Source organism: Chrysochloris asiatica, unplaced genomic scaffold (assembly GCF_000296735.1).
Source record: "Chrysochloris asiatica unplaced genomic scaffold, ChrAsi1.0 scaffold00328, whole genome shotgun sequence".
NCBI lineage: Eukaryota > Metazoa > Chordata > Mammalia > Afrosoricida > Chrysochloridae > Chrysochloris > Chrysochloris asiatica.
In genome coordinates this window covers 1,911,488-1,924,428 of record NW_006408846.1, presented here as the reverse complement: position 1 = coordinate 1,924,428, position 12,941 = coordinate 1,911,488, and the positions used below count along the sequence as shown (strand labels likewise).

The following is a 12,941-nucleotide window of genomic DNA, read 5'->3' as shown; positions in this document are numbered from 1 at the left end:
AACAACAACAACAACAACCCTCTTTTAGATATACTTGTACACTCCTCCACACCCACACATAGCCACCCACACTTACTCCCTCACACACATACTCTTTCCCCTTCTCCCATATCTGTACATCTTAACTCATGAGTCCCAAGATTCAGATGGTGCAGTTCACAAGTCCCCTCCGTTTGGTTGCCTCTTCACTTTTCTGCACACAACAAATAAACTTCTGAAGTAAGTTGATCACAAAAGGACAAATATGGTATGATTATATGAAATATCTAGAACAGACTAGTGTCTAGAGACCAAATGTTATCAGTGATTAGCAGAAGTGGGTGGAAGGAAGGGGGAAAGAAAGATATAATGCTTAGGAGACAGCTTCTGTTAAGGGTGATATAAAAAATTGGGACTGGTGAATGGTGATGGCTGACAACATAAGGAACATAATTAATGTCACTGAACTGTGAAGAATATAGAGATGGCAAATGGTCTGTTACTTATATATTTACCACAGTAAGAAAAAATAAATAGGAAAATATTTACTTCTGCAGATCAACATATAGCATAGTTTACAAATGTTCTTCCTGTCCTGTTCTCCTTCTACCTCACATGGGCCCTTGTCTTCCCACAGTCACACCGGGAAGGAGGCTATCCACGTCACAGTTCCTGATGCCATCACCGAGTGGAAGGCCATGACTTTCTGCACCTCCCAGTCCACAGGCTTTGGTCTTTCACCCACTGTTGGATTAACTGCTTTCAAGCCATTCTTTGTTGACCTGACTCTCCCTTACTCAGTAGTTCGTGGGGAATCCTTTCGCCTTACTGCCACCATCTTCAATTACCTAAAGGACTGCATCAGGGTGAGAGCTAAGGATACAGGGAGGTGGTGTCGGCATTGGAACCACAGCACACTCTCCCTATGGGCTTAATTGGAAGCATTTGGATTTTCCCTTGGAAAGAGATGAGATATCATTGTCTCTGCTACTGAGTTTTTCTGAGCCTCTGTCTGTACTCTGTGTTGCTCAAACCTTTTCTCTCAAACATTCCTTTTAGGTTCAGACCAACCTGGCTAAATCAGATGAGTACCATGTGGAATCCTGGGCACACTCTGAGGCCTCCAGCTGTCTCTGTGCTGATGAAGCAAAAACCTATCACTGGAATATTACAGCTATCAAATTAGGTAAGAGAGGGAAGTGGCAGATAGGCAAGAAAAAACTAGAGAGAAACCTTGTTGGGTCATTCATCATGAATTGGGGTCACCTCGACAGCAAGTTTAAGTTTTTAAACTTAAGGTTTTAAGTTTAAGAAGCAATGGTCTAGAGGAGAAAAGATATCACTGGTGCCTCTGGCAATACGACTAAGGCATTCCTTCCTCCTCCTTTCTCCTCAGGTCACATAAACTTTACCATTACTACTGAGATTCTGGACAGCAATGAACTCTGTGGAGGTCAGAAGGGGTTTGTTCCAGCAAAGGGTCAAAGTGATACACTTATCAAGCCAGTTCTGGTCAAGGTAAGGTTTCTGCAGGCCCAGCTTCCAAGGTAGAGACAACAACCAACCCAGGACCGTAACCATACCAGTTAGTCTTGCAAGGAAGTCTTACTCCAACTCCAACCAGGTAGCTTCAACTTTCTCCTTCCCTGGCCCCTTTATACGTTAGCCATTTACCTAACCCATACCTCTGATCTATGAAATCCCAACCACAGTGCCTGGCATATTATAGACATGCAAGGAATGTTAACTTCCCTTACCAAAATCATTAACTTCATCATTAAAGCATCATAGATGCTCCCCCTCCCATCCCACTATGAATCCCCATTGTCAATCCTTCCTCTTCCAAGTTTCCTAATCTTACCCTTGCTCAGAAAGATGTATACCAATAGGTCCGTCCTATTTGGTCAAAAATAAAGTCCTGAGCTTTAAAAACAAGCTTTGTTCTCAATAGTCCTGAGTAAAGCCCAGTGCACAGGTAGGGTCTCTTCTCCCAACTACTGCCCCCGCTTCCTATTCTTTCCTTACCACTTGCCCTGACATTCATGTTCACTGTTTCCACCGGATTGTGTCTCTCTGTACGTCAGCCGGAGGGAGTCCTTGTGGAAAAGACACACAGCTCACTGCTGTGCCCAAAGGGTGAGTCGAGTTGGGGTTGGGGATGGGGAGTTGGTGGTGAGAACCCTTAGGCGGCAGAGATTCTCATAGGCAAAAGGAGGAATGTATAGGGTAGAAGGACTAAGATAGTGTAGGGGTGCCACCTTTTCTGGGGCCAATGAAGAGAAAGAACAGCAGGGATCATGACACTCTTTGGAATGTATTTTCAGCAAAAATCACTATGAATAGGTAAAAGAACTCTGGTAAAAGAGAGCTCTGGTTTGTGGAAAGGTTTTGTGTGGTTTGGGCCTGAGAACCCACACTATTTTCACCTTTTATTGTCTCACAGGTAAGGTGGCTTCAGAATCCATCTCTCTGGAACTCCCTGTGGATGTTGTCCCTGATTCAACCAAGGCTTATGTTACTGTTCTGGGTAAGCAGCTAGAGATTCTTGGCTGAGAAAGAACAAGTGGGGTTGGAAGCTGCATAGGTATGGAGTGGGCTGTGTGTGTAAACCCCTCTGCAAGAAGGTGCAATAAATTAGAAGTAGTGATGAAGGAAGAGATTGTTTTATATAGTGGAGAGATACAGAGCACAGATAACATTAGAGATGGTATTAGATGCATACTGTAATTAAACACAGAAAGGAGTCTGGGCAGGAAGAAATGAAAGGTAACCAAAGCTTAGGCTTAGGTAGTCTAGAAATTGGATAGAGAGGACAAAAGGTTTGCAGCAGCCATTTAAAAAATTAAGAACTCACCTATCTGAACATAGTTTAGGAAAGATACAAACATATTTCCATAGGCAAAGCCACTGCACTACCGTCGGCAAGGAGGGGAGTGAATAGAAAAGCGTACACTTGAAAATCATATTAAACCGGGTAAAGTACCTAGCTCTACCATGTCAAGACATGGGACCTTGGACAAGTTGTTTAACAATGCTCTTTTATTGCATTTTGAGCATGTTATTGTGGCTTGGGTGAAAGTTTACAGAGCACATTAGTCCCATTCAACAATTCATACATGTTATTTATGGTTCATGACATGAGCTGCAGTCTCCTCGGTGTAACAACACTCTTCCCACTCCTCCCTGGATTCTCCATCTCTGTTCAACTGTCTTTCCTGCCCCTTCTTGCCTTAACTGTGTTTTTGGGTGATTGCTACCCCTTTGATCTCTTGTGGTGATTGTTCTGAGAAGTACGACTCTTAGAATATTATCTATTATTTAATGATTCTGACCCCTTCTGTAAGACATGATAATAGCATGAACTTTCTCAGGGTTGGTGTGAAGATTAAATGCAATATAGATAAAATTCTCAGCATGATACATAGCATATAGTAGAAATCTTTTAAATTTTGGGTTCTTCCTTTACTCTTTTACTCCCTTGCGAGGGCTTTTACAGGCCAAAATGTCCCAGTTTCAATGTATTTTATTCCTATCTCTGGGATAGCTCGTTTTCTTTTTCTGTAGTTTACTGTATATGTCTGTCTTCCATACTGCATTCTGAGGACAAGAGCTGTACCCTTTTCATTTCTGTTCCTAGTACAGTTCCTGAAACATAGATTTGAATTTACTTCAATGGCTAAACTGCAGATATTAATGAGATGCTATGTCAGGCTGGATGGCTTATAAAGTGTATAGAGGGGTCTGTAGACATAATCTGGGAAAGGGTGTCAGGATTGTGTGTGTTTAGAAGGGATTTAGAGGGTGATGTTTCATATGCAGTGGAGGAATTTAGAAGTTGGGTTTTCTGTAATAAAACATAATTTTTAGAGTATAAAGTATAACCCATCCATGACATGTCTCCTGAAAAGTTCTGAACTCCCTTGGGTGTCCTAGGTACTGGAGTCCTTGGGTGGTGCAAACAGTTAATGCCCAACTTGGGTGGCTAACCAAAAAGTTGGAGGTTTAATTTGCCAAGAGATACCTCGGAAGAAAGGTGTGGGGATCTATTTCCAACAAAAGCAGCCAAGGAAAACAAAGTAGAGCACACTTCTACTCATGCTACGCATGGGATCTTCAGGAGTCAGAATGGATTCAATGGCATATGGTTCTGCATATCTAGCATCTTTTACATACCCAATGTTGAATTATAGTCCTATATTCTAACTGTTAGTAATGAATTATAATTGGAATGTGTTGGAGTTGTTTGGCCTCTGTGAGCTCTGAGGAGAATAAGTGTTTGTCTTATTGTTGTATCCTCAGAGCACATCGTAAACCCTTATTCAATGATAGCTAATATGTGTTTGTTAAATGAATGATTTTTTAAATATAAAATCTTATGATTTAAAAAAAAAATCTTAAGTGGTTTTTATTTTCCTGACCTCTATATTCTTTATCTTTTTTTTTTGGCTCCCAGGAGACATTATGGGCACAGCCTTACAGAACCTAGACAATCTGGTGCAGATGCCAAGTGGATGTGGGGAGCAGAACATGGTCATGTTTGCCCCCATCATCTATGTCTTGCAGTACTTGGAGAAGGCAGGGCTGCTGACTCAGGAAATCAGATCACGAGCAGCTGGTTTCTTGGAGAACGGTAAGGTGGTGCGGTCTTTCTTTCTTGGCTTTTCTTTTCCCTCTGGGTCTATGATAGACAGATTGAAAAAATACAGGGATGTCCCACCCCCTGAGATATCCAGGTTCTTGAGGAGAATGGGGGTGTCCTGAAGTTGTCACTTTGATGTAAAACCACATCTGGTTTCCCAGGGTACCAGACAGAACTGACGTATAAGCACAGCAATGGTTCATACAGTGCCTTTGGGGAACAGGATGAAAATGGAAACACCTGGTAAGATTCCCTATTTCCCAATGAGTCCTCTGAACTGTCCTTCCCCTCTCTCCCTTTTCCCATTCCTTCTTGCACCCAGCCCTCCACCTCTCTGGTATTGTTGATTTCAGCTTCTCATATGGCTGAGTCCCTCATCCTTCTGATCTCATGCCCTCCCCACTTCTCATGCCTATTAAAACCCAAGCTTCCTGTGGCATTATGTTTCCTCAACTCTCCTTCTAGAGCCACACACCAGAGAAAACTGAGACCCTTTGCATCCTCACCAGGAAATCTGCTTCAAGCCATGTTTCCTTTTCCCCCACGTAGGTTGACAGCTTTTGTTACCAAATGCTTTAGCCAGGCTCAAGAATTCATCTTCATTGATAACAAGAACATCCAGGATGCTCTCAAGTGGATGGCAGGAACCCAGCTTCCCAGTGGCTGCTATGCCAATGTGGGAAAGCTCTTTCATACTTCTATGAAGGTGAGGGTCCTCCAGCTTACTCAACATGTCTGGGAAGAACTTGTTCTTCTGGCTGAGCAGTATCCAACAAGCACTAGCCTGGCCGTCAGCATTCTTCAGGTCTCAGCCCTGATTCTGAGTGACCTTGACCAATGCACTTAACAGTGTAGGCCACAGCTTCCATTTCTATGGTGTTTTGAGGTGCCATCGAGTCTGTGCTTGCCCTATGAACAACAGAACAAAACGCTGCCCGGTCCCGCACCATTCTCACAATTGTTGTAATGCTTGAGCCCATTGTTGTTCCCATGTCTATAGAATGGGAATATGTTGTAGAACATGGTTCTCAAAGGGTGATACCCAGATCAGAAGTATAGTATCACCTGGGAACTTGGTTGCAAGGCAAATTTCAGCCCCATTCCAAACCTACTAAGTGAGAAACTCTGGGAGTGTGGGCCTGTATTTTAACTAGCCTTCTAGATCATTCTGATGTTTGCTGAAAATTGAGAACCACTAGACTAGAAGAAAGGAGCTCTGGTAGTGTCTCCTCACAGTCAGCAGTTCAAAATTACCAGTAGTTCTGCAGGAGACAGATGAGGCTTTCTGCTCCCGTAAAGATTTACAGCCTCGGAAACTCTATGCAGGGTTGCTACGAGTCAGAATCGACTCCACAGCACATCACCACCATCACCACCAGACTAGAAGCTCTCTGGGACTTTCACCATCTCCTGAAATCTGGAACACAATATAAGAAAAGCTGTTTCTCTAGCGGGGACTATTAGGTAGTCCAATGTCTTTTGTAACACTGCCTACAACAAAGCTAACCTTAACTAGGGTTTACTCTGTGTCAGGTACTCTTCTAAGTACTTTATAAAATTTTATATTATTTAAGGCTTACAATAAATCAATGAGACGGTACTTATATCACATTATTAATTCCATTTTACAGATGCAGAAACCAAGGCATTGGGATTAAATTGTCCAAGGCCACTGCTGATAACTGCTAGAACTCCAGTTCGTACCATGGCAGGCTGGCCCCATAGGCACTGCTCTCAATCCCTCGAAAGTGACCAGTTATTCTTAGTTGCCATGGAGATGGCTCTGTCTCATGGCAATCTTATGCACAAGAGGCCTTCCGAATGTTCACAGAAAATTTCTATTATCTTTTGAATTCCATGTCTCCACTAACTTTTTGAAGCCCCCTCATGTAACAGAAGGGAGTGTTGGCCAGTTCTGTGATGCTCCTCCCAAACACAGGATGAGATGCAGATGTTGGAGGATAACTGAGCTCAGAACATACTCAGTTTTAAAGAAAGATTCGTATGAACTTTCCTAGACAAAGCATTTACATTGCTGTTCCAGAGACTGGATTAAATAGTTTGAAGCGTCCGGGAAAAAAAAATCTCTATATAGCTATTGTTGTTGTTGTTGTTAATTTCTGTACAGTTGGTTCCAATCCATAGTGACCCAGTATTGGGTTTCCAAGGAGCAGATTGTGGGCTTGAACCTCCAACCTTGCCGTTCAAACTGACCTTGTGGTCCAGCATATTATCCTGCAGTGCCACACCAGGACTGTAGCTACTTTAAAAAAAAAATTATCTTCAGCAAAATTGTATTTGTCTGTATCAACGATATTGATAAGAAATACTAATGAAACCTATAGTGTTAGGTGCTGTTGAGTCAGTTCCTATTCATAGCGACCCTATGCACAACAAAACAAAACTATCCAGTCCTACACCAATCTCACAATTGCTGGTACCCTTGAGCCCATTGTTGCTGCCACTGTGCCAATCCATCTTGTTAGGGGTCTTCCTCTTTTTCATAAAGTGGAAGGTCAGCAGCGAAAATTAAACGACATATTGCATTGGTTGCCAAAGACTTCTTTAAAGTGTTAAAAAAAAAAAAGAAGAAGAAGCTAAGATGTCACTTTGAGGAATAAGGTTCTCCTGACCCAAGTCATGGTATTTTCAGTTGCCTCATGTGCATGTGAAAGCTAGACAATGAATAAAGAAGACTGAAGAAGAATTGATGCCTTTGAATTATGGTGTTGGCAAAGACCGTATACCATGGACTGCCAGAAGCATGAAAGACTCCATCTTGGAATGCTTTAGTGACCTATCGGCTAGAATGCTCCTTAGAAACAAAGATGGCAAACGTCATCTCATTTACTGTGAATGTGTTATCAGGAGGGACCAGACCCTAGAAAAGGACACTATGCTTGGAAAAGCAGAAGATCAGCGAAAGAGGAAGACCCTCAGTGAGAATGAGATAGATTGACTCAGGGGCTGCCACACTGGACTCAAACACAGCAGTGATTGTGAGAATGGTGCAGAATTGGACAGTCTTTCTTTCTGTTGTACGTATGGTCACTGTGAGTCAGAACCAACTTGAAGGCACCTAACAATGGTCTCTCCTAAGGCATTCTCTTTCCTTACACGCAGTGCAAAATAGCCCTGGGACTAGTATAAAATTTTACTGGAATACATTCCTAGAAGTTTCTCTTACTTCTTTCCTGTGAAGTCAAGTTTAGTAGTTCAGTATTTGAGTCCAGAATCCAACTCCCTGAGTTCAAATCCCACTTCTGCTATTTTTGAGCTGTGTAATTTTGAACAAGTTTTTAAGCTTTTAAAGTGTTTGTTTTCTCATCGATAGAATGACGATAATAATTTAGAGTATTGTTGTTGTTAGGTGCCATTGAGTCAGTACCGACTCATAGAGACCATATATAAAATGAAATGAAACACTGCCCAGTCCTGGCGAACCCCACAATTGTTGCCACACTTGAGCCCATTGGTGCCGCCACTTTGCCAATCCATCTCACTGGGGGTCTTCCTCTTTTTCTCTGACCCCCCACCTTACCAAACATGATATCCTTCTCCAATGACTGGTCCCTCCTGACAATATGTCCAAAGTATGAGAGACGAAGTTTGGCCACCCTGGCCTCCAAGGAGCACTCTGGCTGCACTTCTTCCAACACAGATCTGTTTGTTCTTGTGGCAGCCCATAGCACTTTCAGTATTCTCCTCCAACACCATAACTCAAAAGCATCAATTATTCTACGGTCTTCCTTATTCACTGTCCAGTTTTGTATCCATATGAGGCTATTGAAAATACCACGGCTTGGGTCAGGCTCACCTTAGTCCTCAAGCTGACATCTTTGCTCTTTAACACTTTAAACAGGTCTTGTGCAGCAGATTTGCCTAGTGCAATACATCGTTTGATTTCTTGACTGCTGCTTCTATGAGTGTTGATAGTTGATCCAAGAAGAATTTAGACTAGGTCTGTTTAAAGCTTGCTAAGATCTTTTTATGAAAAGCTTTCAGCAGGGAAGGTCTTACCTAATTCCACTCCCTTCCCACTCCCATAGAAGAGGCTGGTGGTCCATTTGAAGATGGTCTATTTGGGTGGTATGGTAGAGATGTTCTCCCTGGTTCTCTTTGTTTACCGCTCATCTTCCCTAACCCCTTTTCTTGTGTGCCCTAAGAACCTACTCAGAGTTGAAGGCTACTCTAGGCTGCTATTCAGTGCTGTGTAGTTGTGGAAGTTCAGCCTTTTCTTCCCTCCATGTGTCCTAGAAGCTCAGGGTTGCAGTCAGCTTGAGGAAAGGGGCACTTTTAAAAACAATTCAAAGAGGATGCCTTTTTTGCAATTGCACACAGTCCCTGCCTGTCCTGGCTGCTGTCCTGACTTCTGCCTCCCTGTTCCCTTCTAGGGCGGTGTTGATGATGAGATCTCATTGACTGCATACATCACAGCTGCATTGCTAGAGATGGGAAAGACCATAGATGTGAGTTTTGGTCACTTTCCCTCTTTCTACTCTTCCTACCATACCTATTCCTAGGGAATTTCACCTCTCTTTGCCCAATCCACCTTTTAATCAGGAAAATGATATGATTTCTCTATGGCTTCCCATTTTACAAGGAATGCCTTATAAATTGTTACTCATCTTCACTTTTCAGGACTCAATGGTGAGCCGGGGTCTACAATGTCTCAAGAATACTGTTACCTCCACCACCAACCTCTACACACAAGCCCTCCTAGCTTATACTTTCTCCCTGGCTAAGGACATGGACATCAGGAAGAGTCTTCTTGAGAAAATAGATCAACAGGCTATCATATCTGGTATGCTGGTCAGGTTAAGAGTACTTCAGAAATTGTGAAAATATAATGCGAATCATCTACAATTTCCCCAATCTCTTCTGTCCCACATATATTTGATTCTAAGATTCTTTTTAGTAAAATTTCTAAGTCATAAAACCATTGTCGGGAACTTCGAGGGGAAGCGCATGTAAATCCTCATTGGGCAATATTATACTTTAACATGAAAAGAAAGTAGGTGGTAGAAGCGATTCAGAAAATTTATTGGCAAAACACACTTAATAAAGATAATGTTCTACCTCCTAATCTGATAAGTGGCAAAAGCTTGTGAGCAGTCATGTAAGAAGCAACTATTAGTCTCTTCCCACTTGGAGCATTGAAGAATGAGGAAAAACAAAAACTCAAGAAAGCAAATAGTTCAAAGGACTTTGTTGTTGTTAAGTACCACTGAGTCAATTCTGACCCATAATAACCCTGTAAGGAGATCTGTCAGTGTAGTGGTTATGAGTCGGGCTGCTAACCTCAAGGTCAGCTAGTTCAAAACTACTAGCGGTTCTGCAGAAGAAAGATGAGGTTTTCTGCTCCCATAAATATTTACAGCCTCAGAAACCCTATACAGTGTTGTTATGAGTCAGAACCGACACCATGGCACACCACCACCACCACCATAGGGTTTCAAGGAGAAGCTGGTGAGCCTGAACCACCGACCTTGTGGTTCAAACAACTTTGCAGGCCAGCACTATAGCTCACATGACTAGTAGCCCACATAAACCACAGCAAAAGAAGAGCTAGATGGTGCCCATTACCACTATGGACCAATATGACCAATATTACAACAGACACTCTTGGGTAGAATTGGTATAAAAAAAAATGTAGACTAAAACTCAAAACCGAAAAATAGCAAGACCAGACTTATTGGTTGAAGACTAGAGGAGATCCCCAAGACTATTTCCCTAAGAAAAATTATTATTTGAAACTAAAGACAGTTCAGAGGCCACCTTCCAGCCAAATAATAAATGGGACTATTAAACAAATAGCATGAGGAATGTGATCCTCAGATCAATTACATTATACAAAAAGAGCAACATGCGCCCCAAAACAAAGGAGACAGGGAAGGACAGGGAAACCAGATGAATGGAAACAGGGAACCCAGGGAGGAAATAGAGTGACTGTTGATGTATTACAGAGATTGTGACCAATGACACTCGACGGTGTATGAACTAATCATTAGGAAAACAAAATTTGCTTTGCAAACTTTCACCTAAAGCACAATAAAATGTGTTAAAAAGAAGGAATGCCAGGTAATCTGTTACCAAAAATTTAGTCATTGAAAGCCCTATGGAACACAGTTCTACTCTAACACATATGGGGTGACTAACAGTTGACGTCAACTAGATGACAACCGGTAACTTTTTTTTGGTATGAGATCATTGAAATTATATCTTAAAATGGAATGGGAATGAGATGTAAAGATTTCACAAGGTTCTTTTAAAACTTTTGGATGTATTTAGAGTAAATATGAATTTCTATCAGATCTCATAAATAAAATATTAATGCATCTCATTTATCTAACTATGTATTTGAAATTATACTTCCTGGCAGAAATTTAATCTCAGCTTTCATTTATATAAATATCATTGCTGAGTTATCCTCTCATATGGGTTCTGGATAATTTTTTGGCCTAATGTGTAAACGGCTGTGGGCACAGAATGGGTGTCTTCCACAGTGAGTAGAGTATATCCTAATCACTGTTTATCGATTCTATGTTATTATCTCTTCTCCATGATCTTGCAGGCTCACTTGTGTTCTGTTATATTCTTCCAATTAGATTGCCTCACTCTAGGTACTTCTGTTTAAATAGGCTTCTAGTTCCCACTCTTCTTATTTCCATTTCTTCTTTTTCCTTCAAGTTATCTATCGTACTGGCTGTCACAGTGTTTTGAGCTCATATTCTGCTTGATCGCCTTCTAATACTTCTTTAACATTTCTTCTACGATTTCAAAAAGTTCTTATCATGTTCTACCATTTTTATTCTTCTAAAAATGTTACACCCTTGATTAGGTGATATAAATACTGAAAATTTCATGAAATTCTTCAAATCAAAATATGTCCCCATGTACATAAGACTTTTCTACTTACTTATCATCTCTGGTAACATCAGAATTTGTAAGTTAACAAGAGAGGTTTTCTGTGATTACTGGAGATGAGAGCCTTTATTGATGCTCTCAGATAAGCTATTGACTTGGGGATTTATATGTAGCTGTACACACAGACACAGAGACACACATCCTTGCATCCTGCTTATATATTATGGCCAATAAAGACCTAATCTTGAGTAACAGCTGTTCCTAACCCACGGTTCATTCTTGGTTGGTGTTTTCTTTGCTCTAACATACAGGATTTACAAAATTAATTAAGGAAAGTCAGATCCTTCCAAGGCCTTCTTCATTTTGCTTCTTTCTCCTTAGGAGAGTCTATTCACTGGAGCCAGATATCTGCTCGGTCATCCAATGAAGGCTTTTGGTCTGAGCCAGAGGCTGTAAATGTGGAACTCACAGCATATGTATTGTTGGCCCAGCTTACCAAGGCCAAACTGACTCAAAAGGAGATAGCCAAGGCCACTGGTATAGTGGCTTGGTTGGCCAAGCAACGCAATGCATATGGAGGCTTCTCTTCAACTCAGGTAAACTGCTTGCTCTCCTCACTGCCATTTATCAGATAGGATTAAGTGTGTGTGGAGATAGAGAAGAAAATGCTGCCCTCACTGTCTAGGTACAGGATCTTACAATTTTAGAGACAGAAAATGCATGGAAAAAATAAACAAAATTATTCATAAAATTGTATCATATGAACATATAAATAGTACCAGATTTATTTAATGCTTTTTCTTTGTAGAATATGAAATATCTTGAGATCCATGTTTTACATATAAATAGGATATACATAATTCTGGTGAAATTGATACATTAATAAATCAAAAAGCCAGTTTTAGGGACTGTAACATAAAATCATATATAATGAGCATACCTCATTTTTTTGCTATTACAGAAGCAAGAATATAATCCTTACTAAAAAGCTTACAGTCTAGAAGGAAAACTGGACAAGTTCTATGTATTATAAAACAGGATCTGGTTATAACATAATAAAGATAAAAAATGCTATAGAATTCCAAAAGGGAAAGAGAACTTACATCAGCTTAAGAGATAAGAAAAGTCTTCACAGAGGAATGGCATTTGAGGTAGATCCTCGTGGCACTGTGGGTTAATGCGCCAGACTGCAAAGCCACTTGAACTGCAAGGTCGGCGGTTCAAACTCACCAGCTGCTCCTTGGAAACCCTATACAGTGTTGCTATGGGTCGGAATCCACTCAACGGCACTTGACAACAGCAACAATTAAAGGATATGTAAAATATGATAGTCAAATATTGAAGGGAAGTTCAAATGATGAGTAGTGACATCAATCCATACAATTGTAAGATGGAATTTCAGGAGTCCTGGTGGTGTAGTGGGTTTTGCTGGGGCTGCTAAATGCCAGATGCTACC

General features: G+C 41.2%; 1 protein-coding gene across 1 annotated transcript in view; it reads left to right on the top strand.

The window, feature by feature from the left end:
* The window catches only part of A2ML1 (alpha-2-macroglobulin-like 1), a 64,341-nt gene that overhangs the window by 37,714 nt on the left and 13,686 nt on the right, over window positions 1-12,941 (top strand). Inside the window, exons 19-29 of the mRNA XM_006875459.1 lie at window positions 617-845; window positions 1,039-1,165; window positions 1,376-1,497; window positions 2,064-2,115; window positions 2,423-2,506; window positions 4,433-4,609; window positions 4,780-4,861; window positions 5,168-5,324; window positions 9,013-9,087; window positions 9,260-9,422; window positions 11,867-12,081. Of these exons, the coding sequence (XP_006875521.1) occupies window positions 617-845; window positions 1,039-1,165; window positions 1,376-1,497; window positions 2,064-2,115; window positions 2,423-2,506; window positions 4,433-4,609; window positions 4,780-4,861; window positions 5,168-5,324; window positions 9,013-9,087; window positions 9,260-9,422; window positions 11,867-12,081 (1,483 nt within the window). The remainder of the gene's footprint in view (window positions 1-616; window positions 846-1,038; window positions 1,166-1,375; window positions 1,498-2,063; window positions 2,116-2,422; window positions 2,507-4,432; window positions 4,610-4,779; window positions 4,862-5,167; window positions 5,325-9,012; window positions 9,088-9,259; window positions 9,423-11,866; window positions 12,082-12,941) is intronic.